Source organism: Monodon monoceros, unplaced genomic scaffold (genome assembly GCF_005190385.1).
Source record: "Monodon monoceros isolate NGI ecotype Baffin Bay Population unplaced genomic scaffold, NGI_Narwhal_1 Super_Scaffold_16, whole genome shotgun sequence".
Lineage (NCBI taxonomy): Eukaryota > Metazoa > Chordata > Mammalia > Artiodactyla > Monodontidae > Monodon > Monodon monoceros.
In genome coordinates this window covers 1,421,074-1,440,216 of record NW_021703772.1, presented here as the reverse complement: position 1 = coordinate 1,440,216, position 19,143 = coordinate 1,421,074, and the positions used below count along the sequence as shown (strand labels likewise).

General features: G+C 49.6%; 2 protein-coding genes across 2 annotated transcripts in view; both read right to left on the bottom strand.

Annotated features, from left to right (window-relative positions):
* NDUFA10 (NADH:ubiquinone oxidoreductase subunit A10) overlaps positions 1–9,990 on the bottom strand; it is a 49,080-nt gene extending 39,090 nt beyond the window's left edge. Inside the window, exons 1-6 of the mRNA XM_029225534.1 lie at positions 9,840–9,990; positions 6,096–6,264; positions 5,135–5,350; positions 4,514–4,600; positions 2,448–2,569; positions 428–507 (exon numbers count right to left, since the gene is read on the bottom strand). Of these exons, the coding sequence (XP_029081367.1) occupies positions 428–507; positions 2,448–2,569; positions 4,514–4,600; positions 5,135–5,350; positions 6,096–6,264; positions 9,840–9,914 (749 nt within the window). The 5' untranslated portion in view covers positions 9,915–9,990. The remainder of the gene's footprint in view (positions 1–427; positions 508–2,447; positions 2,570–4,513; positions 4,601–5,134; positions 5,351–6,095; positions 6,265–9,839) is intronic.
* Positions 9,991–14,899: 4,909 nt separating this feature from the next.
* LOC114896981 (olfactory receptor 6B2-like) lies at positions 14,900–15,742 on the bottom strand. Its single transcript, XM_029225591.1, is given in 3 exon segments — positions 14,900–15,043; positions 15,045–15,316; positions 15,319–15,742. Coding segments are annotated over 3 exon segments (840 nt in total).
* Between the last annotated feature and the right edge of the window lie 3,401 nt (positions 15,743–19,143).

Here is a 19,143-nt window from a genome sequence, read left to right as displayed (position 1 = left end):
AAAAATGTCTTGGCAAAATAAGCAAATCAAAAAACAAAAGTCAACCCCAAACCGACTAACTCAAACTGAAATATGTGCTGTCACTGTTGCTTACGAACGTCACATTAAAACTCCCCAGACGACATCCACTGAAATCAACAAGAGCGCGCCCCTGGGTGGGTGGGGCCTAAGGAACTGCACGTGTGGAGTTCTGTCGGATAAATCCTTGCGACTTCCCTGGCGGCCCAGTGGTTAAGACCTCCTCTACCAATGCAGGGGGTGCAGGTCTGACTCCTGGTCAGGGAGCTAAGGTCCCACACGCCTTGAGGCCACAAAACAGAAGCAATACTGTAACAAATTTAATGAAGACTTTAAACACGGTCCACATCGAAAACACCTAGAAAGTAAAATTAAATAAATACACCAATCCATTGTGCCCTGGGCTCACCTCATCTCAGGGAGGAAGGTCCTCTTGTAGGCATTCTCGATGCTCTGAAGGTAGGCGGAGGTGATCTTCATCTCATGTGGCTAAACAAAAGCACAGAAGTGTGATACGTTTGGACTTCTCTTTTACCCATGCTTATGGAAAATGTGAGACAATCAACGAACAGCTTTCCTAGAACGAGTCACGCTGGGTGCTCTAGGAACTGTGGGGTGATGGGAGGGGCTTCGGTACCGGCTAGAACAGTTCTCATTGCACCGCAGAGAGCATGGAAGCCTGCCCAGGTGAACGTATGGCATGACCTTTCTTTCACAGACTCTAAGAGGTGGACTCAGAACAGGATCAGGAAGAACCCCCTTTACAGTTACGGCCCCGCCTCCCGTTCTGGGCCATGCCCGAGTGCAGGCGATGCAAGACGACACGCCACACGAGGGGACTGGGAGGGGCACTGGCCCACTTCCCCCCCACCCCGAGCCGCAGAACCCGCCCCCGTGGCCCACCCCGCTTTTCTACCACTCACCCCCACCTCTCCCGCTTTTTCCATCTCCACTTCCCTTTCATACAACGTTTGCCAATTTCAGAAACATAAAGCTCCAATTATGAGTGGCAAGTTTCCATACTGAAAACCTCTCACGGTTTAGCAACGCTAAAGGCTAAGTTATCTGTCACCCTGTTTGATTTTCTTCATGGCATTTGCCTTTATTTCCTGTACTTCTTATTTATTTCCTTGTTTACTATTAGTCTCCCCGCTAGAATATAAGAACACACATCTATTAATGACATAATGTTTCTTTGATAAAATGTCTCCTTTACTTAGACACAGTGGTAATTTTAGCTGGTGACAGTATTCATGGAATACTGGAAAAATAAAAATGTTCATAGCTCTAAGTTGTTCCTCAAGATGGTTTCTAAAATATTGCTATCCAGATATCAAAAGTTATCCAGAGAATTCTAAATATATATCTTCATATTTCTCAATAAACGTCACTCTAATAAGCAAAAGTGTTCAAAATTATTCCACTGAATGATAATTAAATACTTTTGACTTGCAGTTCCCTCCTTCCGCCACCTGATGGACTACTCTCCAAAGTCTACATTACACATCACACTTAGGAGGAAACTCTCACACAGGTGCAGACTGGTAACCAACAGGGAGCCACGGGTGTCACGTGTGTTCACCACCAAATGAGCAAAGAGGGGGACCCACAGCCTCTTTCAGTTGCAGCAAAGACGCCCAGAGCGTCTCTGCCACCCTGGCAAGGACCTGCCATCAGAGAGGCACTCACAGAGCACCCATAAGACTCCCATCGCTTAGGACGGGCCCTGGGATGACCGATATACAGGCAAGCCTACCTTTTCATCACAATGTCAAAAAGAGCATTTCCTCCCAGGAAAAAATACTCCAGGTAGGAGGGATCTTTCCAAATAAGAACTAGTCAAAAGGGCAAAGACGGGCCTTGTTAACCTGCATCCCGCATCACACCTGCAGAGCCAACTTCAAATCGCAGGGTTTCTAGGCACCTGTCTGTCTCGATGCCCCTAAGAGTTAATGAACGCGTGTGGAGATCACTGCTCTACTGTTTTAGGGTCACTGAGTAGGAAAAAGAGGAAGACAGGCCCAACATATGGGAGTGGTAAACTGAAAGGGTATTAGAAATTATTTTCAACTTGTAGGAAACAACAGGGTGTGAAAAGCCCGTTAGAAAAACAGAAAGGGAAGTCCTGTCAGGAGATGCACCCATCCTCAGAGTGGCTCAGGTGACCCAGGGTCAGGGGACAGTGGCAGGATGGCACCAGGGACGGAGAGCACTGGAGGAGAGCAGTGAGCGAGCGGGGCCTCCTTCAGTCGCCCATCTCACAAGTGCCCGCTCTCCCGGGGGGACCCATGTGCGTGCCCCTGTCCCTGTGGGGGCCATCAGGAATTCACAGTATCCCACTATAAGTATCGGTGTGAAGCGCTGATCTATGTTAAACGTAACGAGGACACATAAAGAGACAGTGGTCTTGGACTTAAAGGCTGAGTTACGTTTCCCTTCTTCTGGATCCGGCTCTGGATCTCGGGAACGGGCACGTCGACGTAGATGACCACGTGAGGGGGCAGGTACTCGCAAATGGTGACCTTCTTCACCTCGTTGTAGTGGTCCACACCTGGCACAAGAGAGGCACCATCTGTCAGCCGACGGTCCACGGACAGCCCTCAGATGCACACTTCTCTTCAAATAAAAGGCCAAAGGTACACGCGGTTCTCAGAGCCACGTGTCGACCTGCGAACCACGTAACAGTCACGGCCGTTACCGCCAGCTGCACACACGTGAGGCTGGCACACGGCGACCGCAGCAGTCACAGCCACCCTGCAGGGCAGGGCTTCTCATCTCTACAGACCAAAAGAGTCAGGCCAGAGAAATCAGGCAACTTATATCAACACTGGGATTTAAGGCCCGGCCTAAGAGCTTTCTAAAGGCCAGATCTGAAGTGTGCCTGGCCACACGGGAGGGTGCAGCACCTTTACCCACTCCCAGCCCACTGCCCCTCCAGGTCCTCCTCGTTGCTGGCCCCATCGGCCCAGTTGAGTCCACTCTTCCTCTCCCACAGAGCTGACCAGCCGGGCTTGCCAAGAGCGCGCCCGTGTCCAGGTCCGCCCAGCCCAGCAGGCTGCTCCACTGCCCGCCACAGGCCTCCCTCCCGCGGGGCCCCCTCCAACCCCGACTTGCGCCCAAGGCTCTCCTTTTCCATGACTTGCCTTCCCCGAACGCATCCTTCAGATAAACAAATTCAAACCTAACCACATGCCTCCCGTACCTAAAACCCCTCAGGGGCTCCTCAGTACTTTCAGGAGAAGCCTAAGCGTCCCAGCCAAAGTGCCCGTCCCGCTAGTGTGGCCCTGCCCGCCCCTCCGCCAGCACCCGGCCCCCTCCAAGCCGCACCAGCGCCTGCTGCCCTCAAAGCTCCTGTAGCGGCACCACCAACGGCTCAGCCAGAGCTCACTCCTCAGGGACGCTGCCCACAACACCCCGTCTCCCGACTGGTCAGACACTCTCGACACGCTTCCTCTGCACCCGGGGACCACGCTGCGCAGCCAGCAAGTGCGCTCACTGCAACTACGCATCTAGGCTGCTTTCCCACCCCTCCCCCCAGGATGGCGAGGGCCTTGTCTCACCGAGCCTCACACCCCTCTCACCTAAGGCAGAGCCCGGCACACAGTGCGCACCCCGGAAAGGCTGGCTGGCTGGCCTTGAGGCTGTCGGAGTGTCTGTGTGACTCAGTGCCTGGCTCAGCAGCACGGGCTCTGGCTGCCCTCCGCACAGGCACCAGGACTGCGCAGACAGCAGGACGGGCCCGCAGACCAAGGGCGGCCCCCCTCGCCGCTCAGCCTTGGCTGGCTTCGGTCTCCCCATTCAGGAACCCACCGCTCGTACTCTGCGCTCCAGATCTAGCCGCCTGCTGGATCCAGGCGACCAAGCTCGCCGTGAAAATGCCCACAGGCTGAACGACCACACGGCCTTTCCACAGCCCTCTCCAGCACACGCCTAGCTCCAGACACCCCGGCCCCAACTGGACGGGTTCCCTCACTCCTCATGGCCAGGCTACTTTAGCCAGGAGCCTTTATTCTTGTCACTGGCCACTTGCCAGACTTTCAACAGTCCCCCAACCCAGTGCTAGTGTCCCTAAGAGCACTAGACCAGCACGTGCAGGAGAGAAGGAAAGGATGAGAATGCTGCAGTCACAGGGGCCAGCAAAGAGGAGTGAGGGAGGCACGGGAACAGGACCGCTCAGTGAAGCTAGCCACGGGCCACAGAGCCATGCAGCTGTGCCACTAGGTGGCTGGAGAGCCAGGGAAGTTTCCTGGGAGGCTGTGTGGAGACTCGGCTTAAGCTGTGCGTTCAGGATCCAGTGCACCACTGTGCCTTCACAGGGAGAGACGAATTTAGGAGGGAAAGAGGGTGGAAGGAATTGGTTTTTCCTGTGGAATGGCATTATTCATCTATTTAACAGATGTTCACAAAACGCATACTAACTGCAGGGTGAGTCTAGCAGGGCCTTTACCAAGTTACCCCACGCGCCCGGGAAGGCCAGCCTGCCAGCCGGACTCACACTGCTTCCGGATGAAGCCCTGTCGGTACATCGCCTCCACAAAGACAAAGTCACTGTAGACGGAGCGCTCCAGCACCACACCCTGCCCTGTGTAAAAACATGGAGACAAACATCAAAACTCAGATAGTAATTAAAGCAACGAAAACTAGCCCTTTCATTTTAGAAAGGGAAAAAATTATTTACAATTGCACTTCCAAACCAAATATTTTCAAGAGAACATACTTGCACTTCTAAGTGGGAAATCATTTTCAAAACTACAATACTTTTTTGGTTTTGGCGATACAATGTTCTGTTTCATTCTTTCAGCCCTGATGAAAGCATCCGGCTACTAGAGAAAGGGATTTCGTTTTGGAACCACAGGTCCTGCCCCGTGCCCCCCCGCCCCTGTCCACTGCAACCCTGCCCCCATCCCAGATGCTCTGTAAGACCCCCGGGGCGTCCGCCCCACGCCCACCACCATGGATCTCAGAGAACCCATGATCTTATTGGAAAGCCAGAGCTTGCCTCATCAAATACCCTTTAAAAAAAGCTCTAATGAGCAGCAATCTAAAACGACTGCATTTCAGAAAAGGGTTCAAGCGCAGCACACGCCCGACAGCTACCCAACCACAGATACCGCACCTGTGCTCAGCACGTGCTCCAAGGCGTCCGCGTACTGCAGGAGGCGACTGGCGTACAACCAGGACTGCAGGCGGTAGCTGTTGCCGTCGTTACTCTTCGGGTCATCGTAAAACTTCTCCAAACTGCAGTTGCTGCTGAGCTGTGTGTCCAGGGGTTTCCCATCCCCAGTGGTGCTGGCTGCATAATGGATCCCTGCCTCGGGAAAGTGCTTCAGGCCTGAGGAGAGAAACAACCGGACAAAACATGCTATGGGCACGGCGCATCCCACCAGCAAGCGGCGGAGATGCATCTGAACACCATTGCTGAGGCCGGTCGGCGAAGACCTGGGGAAAGTTACCCTGACACCTGTGTTCTTGGTGCGTGAAAGGGAGCACACGAGACATGGAAGACGACATGTCTGAAGCACACGTGCAAGGGCAGCATGAAGCTCCAGGGCTGCATGGCAGCATTTCCCACTGTACCGTCGTATGAACTCCTCCTGAGGAGAGCTGCCCCTGAGCGTGGGTGCCCGCTGCATGCAACTGGGCTTCGGCTTGTCAAATACTAGAGAAAGGCACGGGGACGACACCGGCTCCAGACTCGGGAAACGGGGTGGACACCTGGCCCTACACAAAGCAGCCTGTGACCCAGCTTCTTACTGAGGTTGCCCGTCCGTAAGTGAGAGCAGAATGTCAGCCCTGTTTCACGGGCTGTTACACAGTTCAAATGAGACTGCTCCTGTGAAAGTGCTCTGCTTACATGGTCAAGATAAAATCCCAATTCAAAGTGACAACCAGCATGGACTTCTAAAATTTTCCAAATCTGAAAGACTAAAAACAGCTTTTTCAGTAAATATTTCAAAAGCGTAAAATACCTACCTTAGGCGCAATTCTACCTACTCAATATTGAAGTAAACTCCAACTCAGATAAGTAACTGTATATCTGAGAAAGTCGTGTCACTCTGCAGGACACAAGTTCATACCTAGCTTCTCTGCTATTTCTTCTGCAAGCCTGCCTTTCCCCGAACATATGTTGCCGTCCACAGTTATCACTCTGCTCTTTCCCGTCAGCTTTTTGGTCGTTCTTTCACCAAGCAGGTACGCCAGCGGGCCGTACCGCAGCTTGCACTGGACACTTGTGTGAATTCCTCCCTGAAAAACACACAGCAGACAACAGCACGTGAGCATTCTGGCCACCGCGGGCACCAGCAGCTATCAGGTAAATATAAATGCCAAGAAGACCCCTGGTGACAAAACAGCCGACACCGACCTCTGTATAACCTATTTGTTGAATTACTGCCTCTCAGCCCCACCCCCAACGTAAGTTCATAAAGACAGCGACTGCCTGCTTTGATCACTGCTAAATCCTCAGGGCCTGGAACAGGACACGCTTACCACGTTCAATAAAAATTGCATGGACGGATGGATGGACGGATGACAGAAAGGCAGGAAGGAGGGGGAGGGGGGGACACGGCGGAAGGGGATAAGGAACATTTCTCTAGTGCAGGCTCCCGCCCTGAGCTCTGGAACGGGTTATGTCGTGCCTTTAAACAGCTCCTGATGTCCTAGATGTCCTGAAAGTACCTGAAAGCTAACAGACCTAAAACTGAAATTCAGCACCCGCACCCCGAGCCCCAATCTGCTCCCCTCACAAGCTCCCCACCCACCAAGCAGAGCAGAGCGAAGCCACGAGGCACCTTTGATACCCTCCTCCTTCCTCCAACTCCATAATCACTCACAAAACCCTGCTGATCCTAATCTGAAGTCTCTGGGACCAGCGGCCCCTCCCCACCCCCAGTGCACCGATTCTGCCACAGCCTCATGTCTCTCGTCTGCAACGCAAATGCCTGCTCTGTCTCCTGTCTCCAGTGTCCCAATCTACTCTCCACACTGAAACTCAAACAACCCCTATCCCTGAAAAACAAAACAAAATAACCCCACAGATCAGCAAGGGGAGGAGCTGGAATGACCCATGCAGTACCGCATTAGAGCCACAGACACAGTATGAACTCATGCTTAGTGGACACAGAGAAGTACTTATAGATGTGGGTATGTACACAGGTTAGTATAGTACACTTCCGTGCTCTGTCTGCTGAGAGGACCTAGAAGCAACAAAGCTCCAAGATCAATCACACGGAGTACCTAGGTCTTGGTTTCTAATGCCATTCTCCAGTAAAAGGAACAAGGGCTCCTCAGAGAAATGGCTGATTCTATGACTACCAGCTTGCCAGGCCAGGTAGTAAGGAAGTGCTCCAACACACACCGTGAGGGGCAGGTTACAGGGATACAGGAGCCACCTGAAAGAGCTCCCAATGGCCACAGCTGGAACGGTCTGAGCAACGAAGTAGAGCTGTACTGAACTTTACCCCAAAATATAAAAAAAATATACACAAGTCCATACTGGTATAAATAAATAAATGCAGAGAAGAGACAAACCTCCCATAAAGAAGAATTCCAAACAATTTATGTGGCTACTCTGCCTTCGAGGAAGGGAGCCTAATCCCCCACTCCCTGTGTGCACGCAGTGACCCCCCTCCAAAGAGGACACGATGGAAAGGGGGGAGCAAGAGTAACTTCACAGCAGAGACACTACCGCCACCTCAGCCAGGTGACGAAGGTCCTCAGTGATAAGTCATGCTCACAGTGTACCTTTCATATTATGTGATGAGGACAGCACTTTGCCTCTGTGCTCTTCCTCCTAAGAACACACAGCCCCAGTCAAGTCACGAGAAAATATCAGACGGGTCCCACTGAGGGACAAACTACCCACACAGTACTGCTCAAAACTGCCAAGGTCAACAGAAAGAAGGAGAATCTGAGAAAACACCACAACCAAGAGAAGCAAACAGGAGGAATGATACATATCAAAATGCTCATAGAGTAACACCTGCAACAACAAACGACGGGAACCAACCAAAGGTCCATCGACAGGAGACCAGGAGAGTAAACGGCAGGATATTCTCTATATATTCCAAAACTCTCAAATCCCAACAACTGTGAATACCTAATTTACTCAGTTGCAACTGTGTGTCATTCACTCATTCATTTATTCATTCAGCAACTGTTTATTAGATTCCCATACTATGCAGTCTTTTTTCTAGACGATGGGGATACAGCAGTGAGCCAAAAAATTCCACAGGATAACAAAACAAGTAATTATACAGCATATTAAGTAAGTGCTGTGAAGGGGAGGACGGTTTACGGGACGGGATGTACGTTAAAACGGGTGGTCACGGAACCCTCGCAGAAAGGGTGACATTTGAACCGAGACTGGGCGGCAGTGAGGGAAGTGGCCACGTGGCTACCTGGAAGAGGGCCTCCCTCTCGGGCAGGGGGAACAGTAAGCGCCAACGCCCTGAGGCAAGATCAGCAAGGCCAGTGTAGCTGCTGCCAAGTGGACTGGGTGCGGGAAGAGTAGCAGATGAGATAAGTGACGGGGTGTTAATCATATGGGTACCTTGCACCCCAGAAATTAATCACTCTCTCCTCCAGGTTACCTCTGAGCCATGTGCAAACTGTTTCCCATCTGTGTCCCCAACTTGAATATACCTCAGATGTGGCACACAGCAGGTGCACAGTGATATGTGAATAAAGCAATCAACTATTCCCTGACTTCAAATCTTTAGAAAGTGCTTTTTTACGGTTATGACAGTTTTTCTATTATTTCCCATCCTCAGTCCCATTTTTCTGCTCTCTGGAATCACAGGGAATAAGTGATCTTTCACGACACATTTCCAATTCCTTCAATTATTCCAAGTAACAAGCTGTATACCCTTTTCATCTTATTCATTTTTCTCTGGACCTACTGAAGTCCATCTACATCCCCTGTAGGGAGTAGCGTCCAGAGGTGAACACAGTTTTACAGGTGGGTCCATCTAGTGTGTGCCCGGCAGCCCCCTCTATTCTGGGGCCCTCACTGTCACTAATGCAGGGAAGTACGCTGGGTGTTATAGACAATCACCTTTCCCTCTTTCATTCTTTCTCTCTTTCTTCTATTTTGCAGCCCGAGTTATCTCCTGAAAACATTTATATGACTTTTTAATAAGGCTATTGTACTGTTCTGTTCAAAATCCTTTGCTCATCAAAATCCCGAGCACAGAGGTCAAGTCCCTTTACAGTTCGACACCAACGTTGCTCCAGCCACTAGTATCCAAAGGAGCTAGGACACAGTCACTGTCATAAAATAGTTTTCCTAAGGTTTCCAGCCACAGTTCATTTGCTTGTCTTGTTGAATTCGCGTACAACGTCATTCCACTGTCTCTACCGTAAGAAGTTCTAATCCTCCCAGATCTAACCTGAACGCCTTCTGCTCAACGTTTCTGCTCAACGTCACATCGCCCCTTACCTGGCCCTTGACAGCGCTGCCACATGAATTAATGAATGAATGAGCGCCCCCAGGCTCTCGGGGCTCGCCCACACCAGCTCATTCGTCTATCGCACAGTCGCACTGGGTAATGATATCTGCAACCTGGCCTCCCCGAGCAGGGCGGCCAGGCCGCCTATTCCCCTCCGGGCCCCACGTTCTGCTCGGAGCTGAGAGAGAACGACCTGGAGAAGCTCGCGGCGGCCCTTCCGAGGCCTGCCCTCGCGACTCAGGACCAAACTCTCCAGGGGACAGTGGGATCCCCCCCGAGAATGACGCCGGGAGGCCCGGGGAGGTGAAGAAGGGGCGGCGCCAGGAGGACAAGCCAGGTCCCACCCGCGGACCCCGCCCGCCGCCGCCTCACCACGCGCTGGACGACCGCCGCGAGGCCCCGAGAGGTCGCGGACACGGGGACCAGTCTCAGCAGCCTCAAGGCCATGGCTCCGCTGTCAGCACCGGCTCAAGGACCCGAGGGGACGCCGTCGCGACGGGGCCCCTCCCGCGACCGGCGCGCCACAGTGACGTCACTGCCGGGATGCCCGCGCCGCGCCTGTCGGGAACTTCCGGACGGCGGACGCAGGCGCGAAGAGCGCGGCCGGGGGCTGATTTACCTCGGGTCTCCGTTGGCGTCCGTCCCCTCTGGACCTTGTAGTGCCCGCCCGCCTCCTGGGCTCCAAGGGGAGGGTCTCCCGCCGCCCAGGCTCTAAGGGGAGGCCTGCCCACTGCCCGGTTTTGAGGGCGCGCAGTGCGAGGAGCCGAGGCCGCCCCAGATCTCGTAGTTACTGCTGCAGCACGTCCCGCGTCCGGGACGCTCCCCACCCTCCCAAACTCCCTAGACCGGCAGGTGCGGACTTCAAAACCACCTCCTTGAAAGTGTCTCCATAGCTCACAAACCACCCGAGGTAGGAAGGCGGCCTGGGGCTGGGGGCGGGGGGTGAAAGGAGGGCCGGCGTGAGAGCGACCCAGGACGAGCGCGGGCGTCGGAGAGGCTCTGAAGAAGGACCGTAGACTGACCTTCCCGACCCACGGCGCTTGTCCAGCAGGGCCGGCCTGGCTGAGGTCCGCGCATCCTCCACCTCCCCAGGGCCCATCTCCCCGCCTGGCTCACGACTCCAGGTCTAAAAGGTCTCATACCCCTTGGCGGGCCTGGTGGTGTCAACACCTTGAGTAACATGCAAACAAAAGCTGTCCTCATTCCCCTGTTAAAACCTCAATCGATCCAATGACCGGGGGCCTCAGTTCCTTTCAGGTTAGAAGGTGACTTTAATGTGAGATTTCTTACCCACCAGGCTGCCGTTTGAAAAGGCTTTAAGACCCTCACTCTCCTCGGGCTTATTGTTTTTAACACCCTAACTTTTGTTTAAATTTCATTTGGTTTTCAACTTTTCAGAATGATCATGGAGTTGTAAAAACGAAGGTCCTTTCAATGGCTGTTTCTCTAATAAGAGAATCCCTGCTTGTCCAGAATACAGATTCCTAGTCCCCAGTGCCAGAGGGTCTGATTTAGAAGATCTGGGATGGGCCCTGAAATGTGTTTAACAAGCTTCCAGCTAATTCTGATGTAAATGAGCCACATCGAGAGAATAGTGTTCTACACCCTGCATTGTCCAGCAGCATGGGTCACTTCCAGATCCTCCACCACTGTGCCCCCAGCCCCAAGCAAAGCTCCTAACACATCACAGGTGCACCTCAAATACAGTTGGATGAGCAGGCGTGACCAGGTAGCCCTAAGTCATCCAGCCCTGTGGAATCACCGCTTATTACCCAAGGCTTGGCTCTACATTCTGATATGTCTGAGAAGCTCCGTGTCCTTGCCAGCGCGTCTGAGAAGTCCGGGGTGGGGGGGGTGACGGTGGGGACACCTCCCTGTCAGACTCTCTGGCCTTGTGTCACTGTCCACACCATTCGCATCTTCCCTCCAGCACTCCGGTTGTGTTTCCTGCTTCACCCCAAGCAAACACACATCCTTCATCTCACTTCCCAAGACAAAGTTCCGTGTTTAACAACTTTTACTGATGGCCTAGCTAAAAAGGGAGAGCGATCCCAGTAGGAAACAAAATAACCTTAAATTAAATAGCGGACATCACTGTCCTAGGACTAGGGAAAGAATTCTTCGGCTTGACACTAAGTGCATAATACAAAAAAGGAAAAATTGGTAAATTGGACCTCATCAAAATTTTTTTAAAGTTTTGCTCTGTGAGAAACTCTTAGAGGATGAAAAAGCAACTGTGGGGATGGGAGTGGGGATGGACACCTGCAAACCACAGGTGTGACCAGGCACTCGCATCTAGAACACATAAAGAAATCTCAAAACTGAACAGTAAGAAACAAGTAATCCAATTAAAAAGTGGGCAAAAGACATGAACAGACATTTCATTGAAGAGGTTATACACATAGGCAATAAGCACATGAAAAGATGTTCAACTGTGATCAGCCATTAGAAAAATGTAAATTAAATCCACAGTGAGATACCACTTCACACTTATCAGAAAGGCCAAATGAAAAATATAGTGATAACACCAAATGGTGGAGAAGATGAAGAGAAGCTAGTTCACGCATACACTGCTAGTAAGAATGTGAAAAGGTACAGCCGCTCTGCTAAAGAGCAGTTTAGCAGTTTCCCAATTGGAAAAGGTGTAAAACTAAAAATGAACTGTAATACAGCCTAGCAATTACAGTCTTAAACATTAACCCCAGAGAAATGAAAATTTAGGTTCACAGAGGAACTCGAATGAATGTTCATAGCAGCTTCATTCCTAGCAGCTAAAAACTGAGGACCAGCCACCTGTTCTTCAAAGGCGGACAGCTAAACAAAGTGTGGTACACCCGTACCATGGAACACTGCTCGGCTAGAAAAACCAATGGACTGCTGATGTAGGCAACAGCCTGGACCCCTGGAGAGGATTATGTTGAGTGAAGAGAGTCCGTCTCAGAAGATTACACACAATGTAATTCTGCTTAAGTAACATCCCTGAAATAACAAAATTATATAGAGATGGAGAACAGATTAGTGGTCACCAGAGGCTAGGGAATGGGGGGTTGTGATGGAAACGTTCCATATCTTGATGGTGGTGGTCCACGAAGCTACACAGCTGACAGAATAGCATAGAGCTACAAGCGTATCCGCATATGCGTGTGCACGCATGCACACACACACGTGCACGCACATAGGTGAATGCATGTATAACTGGTAGAACCTAAGTTCCATGGATTGCATCAAAGTCAGTGTCCCAATGTGGAGGCTACCATCATGTAGGACAGTGTCATCGGGGAAGACAGGGTGAAGGATGCACAGAACCTCCCTCCATCTTTCTTTGAAACTTCCTGTAAATCTGTAATTGTTTCAAGAAGAAAGTTTAAAAAATTGTGTTCTATGTACCAGCAACAAGAGAGATAAAAATTTTTAACTTTAAAAATTTAAAAGAAAGGATGCCATTTGTGTTAGAATTTTTTTTAAAAAACCCAAAAAACTCAAATCCCCAGAAACATGTGAAAGAGCCCTACACTGAAAACCACAAAAGTATATCAAGAAACTGAAGAACTTGTAAATGAAGAGAGGATTTGCCTTATTCTTGGATTAAAAGTCTCAAAATTGTAAAGAGGACAGTTACCTCCAAATTGATCTATAGATTTAATAGAATCCCAATAAAAAGCCCCCCAAGTTTTGTTTTGTTGAAATTGACAGGCTGATTCTAAAATGTATCTCCCCTAACCCCCATTTGGGAAGGACTAAGAATAACCAAGGCAATCTTGAAGAAAAAAGAACAAGGACAGAGGATTTACTACCAGGTATCAAGATATATGAAAAAGCTGTAGTAATAACAGTGCAGGAATAGACAAACAGACCAATGGGACAGAATGAGGAGTACAAAAAGAGATAAGGGTAGATAGATAGATAGATAGATAGATAGATAGATAGATAGATAGATGATAGATAGATAGGTATTTGGTTTATGAAAAGGGTGACATTGCGGAGGGGAAAGCATGGTCTTTTCAATAAATAGTGGGTTCTTGTCAATTTCATATCCCTGTAGAAAAGAATTAACGTTGACCCATATCTCATACCATAAATAAAAATCAGTTTCGGATGGACTGAATCTAAACATGAAAGGTAAGACAACAAAGCTTCTGGAATTAAACAGGAGAATATCTTCATGATCTTGGAGGCAAACAGATGGAAAATAAAGAACTAATATAAACGGGGAAAATGAACAAATTAGGCATCAAAATAAAGAACTTCTCTTCATCAAAAGACACCATTAAGAGAATGAAAGGCAAGCCCAGACACTAGGGCATTTTTGCAGTAAATATAACCAACAGAGGGCATGGACCCGGAATATGTAAGAACTCCTGCATGTTAAAAAGAAAAAGTGACTCAATATAAAAATAGGCAAAAGACCTGATTGCAAGGGCCCTCCAGAAAGGGCACATCCGGAAGGACATTAAACCACTAAACTTACAAAAGTGCCCAGCAGCCTTGGTCATTGGAAATGCGAGTTAAGGTTGCAGAGGGAACTTCTTCTGCAACCCCAGAAGAATGGCAAAGAGAGAATTCTTCGCATGCCAAGTGTTGGTAAGGATATGGAGCTACTGGAATTCTCATGCACCCACTTGGGGAAACAGTCTTGCTGTTTCTATGAAGCCTGATCATACGTGAATGTTTTGTTGCAGGAATTGTAGGCGTAGCCTTTATGTACGTAGGTCTGGCCTAGCACACAGCTCACAAAACTGTATGTACATTCATGAAAAGACACAAACCAGTTATTTATAGCGGCACTATCCATAATAGGCAGTATCCATAATTCTATCCCCAACAGTAAAATGCATAAATGTATTGTGATGTATTTGTACTGTGGGATATTACACATTATATGCACGTATTATTGCTACATGCAGAAACATTGAGGATTCACTCAAACATCATAATGAATGCAAGAAGTCAAATGTAAAATCATCCTTCATGGTTTTATTCATAAAAACGTCAAAAACGTCAAAAGTGGCATCTGGTGTTAGTAGTCCGGATAGTGGAAATCTTGGGGACGGGCTGTGAGGGTAGCTTCTGACTCTTGATCTGGGTGCTGGTGACATAAGTGTGGTTCTTTTGTGAAACCAAATCCGGATGAAGACTTATCATTTATTCACAGTTTTGTAGGTTTGCTAAATTTCATTTAAAATTTTACTTTAAAAACGTAAAGTGGGAATTCCCTAGTGGTCCAGTGGTTAGGACTCTGCACTTTCACTGCTGAGGGTGCGGGTTCGATTCCTGATGGGGGAACTAGCATCCTGCAAGGTGCGTGGCACAGCCAAAAATAAACTAATTAATTAACTAATTACATAAATTGTCACTATTAAAGAAAGTAAAGTGTCCTATAAGGTGTTGTTTTTATTATCACCACAGATTAGACTATAGGACATTTAATTGTGCTACTGTGAAAGTTGACCTAAGTCCGGAGCCTTTTTCAGAGCATCCTTGAATTCTTTGTTCCTCAGACAGTAGATCAAGGGGTTGATGACTGGGGTGAGGACAGTGTAAACAGCAGAGATGAGCTTGTTGGAGCTCCGGGAATACCATGGCCTGGGGCCAGACGTACATGAATATCAAGGCCGTGTAGAAGATGGTGACCACAGTGAGGTAGGAGGCGCAGGTGGAGAAGGCTCGCCGACGGCCCGTGGCCGAGGGGACGCGCGGGACGGCCAGGGTGATGTGTCCGTAGGAAAGCATGGTGGCCATGAGCGGGAACACCAGGATGCTGAAGGTCAGGACAAAGCCGACCAGCTCGGCGGTCGAGAAGTCCGTGCGGGCCAGCTTGAGGATGGGGGAGATGTCACAGAAGACGTGCTCAGGACATTGGAGCCACAGAACGTGGTGCTGGAGATAGAGTAGACCTTGATCACAGAGATGGCGAAGCCACTCACGAAGGTGAAGGCCACCAGCTGGACGCACAGCCCCATGGTCATGATGGCTTGGTAGCAGTCGCAGGCCATGGAGGCCAGGAGCACACACCCGGTACACACCAGGGAGTTGAAGAAGTAGAGCTGAGTCATGCAGCCAATGAAGGAGATGCGTCCCCGCTGCATGAGGAAGCCGTCCAGCATCTTAGGGATGGTGTCAGACACGTACCAGATCTCCAGGGATGACAGGATGCCCGGAAAGTAGTGCATGGGCCTGTGGAGGGAGGAGCTGCCCCAGATGGTGAGGATGACGGCCAGGTTCTCCACCAGCACGAAGAGGGAGGCAGCCGGGGCCGTGAGGAAGCCCACCAGCATGAAGGCGCTGACCTCGGTCTCGTTCTCCCCTCATCCTTCCGTGTGGGGAGCCCAGGGCTGCAAACCGGCTTCGTGCCAGATGAGGGCCGAGGACGGCTGGGGAAGAAAGCACAGCTCAGCCTGGGGGTGAGTTTTGGCCCAAGGAGGGGACAGCTGGCTCCTCGAGCAGCAGGGGAGCAGAAAGTGTCTCCAAGTTAAGCCTTTACCACTGAACATGGCGGCTCTAGGTCTCCTGGCGACCCGCGGGGCTCCAGAATGCGCTGCCCTTTTCCTCCCCCAGGCAATCTTGAAACCATCTAATTGCTCTTATAACCCAGACTTTCCCAAGGAATCTAACAACGATAACGATGCACAGCCCTTCGCCACCAGGGTCATCTATACTAGTAGATGCTTGGTCTTTCACCTGGTTTCAGAGGTGATTGTACAAGAGGAAGGGACACCAGGAGGGCTCATGGGATGGTGGGGTGTGTGGCAGCCAACTTAACCAGACCCCAGACCCATGGGGTCCCTCCACAGGGCTGGGGGTCTGCAGGAGCAGAAGCAGCCTCCCAGGCCAAGAGCGGAGAGTGGTCACGTGTCTATCTTTGCACCACGTCAAGGCCCTCTTAAAATATGGTAAAGGAATAAAAAGATAAAACCCCATAACATCAAAAAGATCCGGAGGGAGTATCAGCAAGGGGAGGTGTCAACACGATTCTGGAGGAGAGAAAACAGAAGGCAGAGGGTGGCTGGGCAGCAGAGGGGAGGAGTCCAGAACGTTCTCAAGGGACCTGTCGCTGAGGGAGAGGCCACCTGTCCAGCACGTGACAGGGGTGATGGCAGAGTGAAAGGGGCATGAAAACAGGGCTCCTACATGCAGTGTTTCCAGAGCAGTCCGGTGGCTGCTCCGGCACGCTCTCTCCATCCTGCAGGTGGGTCCCCCAGAGCCAGCCTCAGTGCCATAAAGGAGCACCTAGCCCTTATCAAGTGTCAGGTGTGTCCACATAAATCCCCCCTGTAATCCTTACCACGGCCCTGGGAGAACAAGGCTCACATTTTTCAGATGAAAATCTGAGGCTCACAGTGGAAAGTTCATGGACTTACCCAAGGTCGTGGCAGCACCAGTACACACCGGGTCCTCAAACACCAAGGCTGTGGCTCTTCCCGAGGGATGTCAACAAGAGAAAAAAGTGACCCCATTTGGGTGTGGGCTAGAAATTTGGAACTGTTAAGATGGACAGTTAGAGTTTCTGCTTGCCCCCTGACACTATTCTAACAGGCTATAAAATGCAAGTTCACAAAATAAACAGTATTGGCCAGAAGAAAAGGCAAAGATTTACGCAGTGGTTCTTTTTTTTTTTTTTTTTTTTTTTTTGTGGTACGCGGGCCTCTCACTGCTGTGGCCTCTCCCATTGCGGAGCACAGGCTCCGGACACGCAGGCTCAGCGGCCATGGCTCACGGGCCCAGCCGCTCCGCGGCATGTGGGATCCTCCCGGACCGGGGCACGAACCCGTGTCCCCTGCATCGGCAGGCGGACTCTCAACCACTGCACCACCAGGGAAGCCCAGTGGTTCTTTTTATAGCTTCATTTTACAGATGAGGAAAATGACACACCAAGAGCCTAGGCGATTCCTAAAGGCAGTCGGTCATGCAATGGTCAGTGTTAGAGCCTCAAAGTCACCACCTTCCGAGAACACTGACAAGTGAAGACAGAAACCTCAACATCACGACAATATAAACACAAGAATTGTTAGGGTTGCTTCAGAGAAAGCCAGTGGCCTCAGATGCTTGAGCAGCACGAATCTTCCCTTTATACCAGGAGCAGAGCTTCCTCATGTTTTGTAAACTGTCACAGGGCATGGGAATTTCTTCCCAATTCATTTCACAAAGTGGCAAATTCCTTTGCACAAAAGGAGAACTCTATGCCAATTTTCTTTTTTTTTTTTTTTTTTACTATAGTTACAAAAGTCAGATAAAAAGCCAGCAAGTAGCACCCAGCAGCACATTAGGAGGGCACACGCTGCAGACAAGCCAGCATGCCGCCGCTCGGAGTGCAGGGAGGCTGCCAGGCTGGCAAAGTGACCAAAATGATCACACGAGAGCCCAGCTGATGTGGAAAGGCTTAGATTAAAAACCATTCCAAACTTGTTATACATTTGTCATCCCCAAATAAGGGGTTTATTTTCATATGTAAATAATCTCTGACTCAACATAGAAAACAAACTTATGGTTACAAATGGGGAAAGGGGGGGATAAATTAGGAGTTTGGGATTAACAGATACACACCACTATATATAAAATAGGTGAACAACAAGGACTTACTGTATAGCACAGGGAGCTATATTCAATATCTTGTAATAACCTATAATGGAAAAGAATCTGAAAGAGAATAGATATATGGATATACACATTATATATATATTATCTGAATCACTTTGCTGTACACCTGAAACTAACACAACATTGTAAATCAACTAGACTCCAATAAAAATTTAAAACCAAAAAAATGTCAATACCATTTGTTGTAGATTCTTTTAGCAATGGCTTCCGATAAATCATGACTTCAGGTAAAAAAATAATAATAATCTCTTAACCAACAGCCTGTAGCATCCCTGTGGCTGACACCAGCATCACTCCCGTCCCACTGAGATCAGGATGAAGATGAGTCTTTTCTTAACCACCACTACACAACAACACTGCCCTCTGCTACCTACTACAAAAAGGAGAAAGTAGACAAAATTATCATTATTTCCAGATAACATGGCTTTTATTTATTTTATTTTTTTAACATCTTTATTGGAGTATAACTGCTTTACAATGGTGTGTTAGTTTCTCCTGTATAACGAAGGGAATCAGCTATACATATACATATATCCCCATATCCCCTCCCTCTTGCGTCTCCCTCCCAGCCTCCCTATCCAATAACATGGCTTTTAACTTAGAAAATCCAGAAGCTTATTATAATTAAGGGATTTCAAAACCGATATTATAACTGTCTTCCTATATCCAGCAATTAATAACAAAGACGTTCCTTGATGAGAAAAATATATTGTAAAGCTATCAATATTTCCAAATGGATTTTAAAATTTAATTCGATTATAGTTGAAATCTCACCAAATTTTATTTTTCTTAAAACAGAATGAAGGGCTTCCCTGGTGGCACAGTGGATAAGAATCCGCCTGCCAATGCAGGGGACACGGGTTCGAGCCCTGGTCCGGGAAGACCCCACATGCCGCAGAGCAACTAAGCCCGTGCGCCACAACTACTGAGCCTGCGCTCTAGAGCCAGCGAGCTACAACTACGGAGCCCGCGTGCCACAACTACTGAGCCCGTGCGCCTGGAGCCCGCGCTCTGCAACGAGAGAAGCCACTGCAATGAGAAGCCCGCGCACCGCAACAGAGCAGCTCCCGCTCACCGCAAC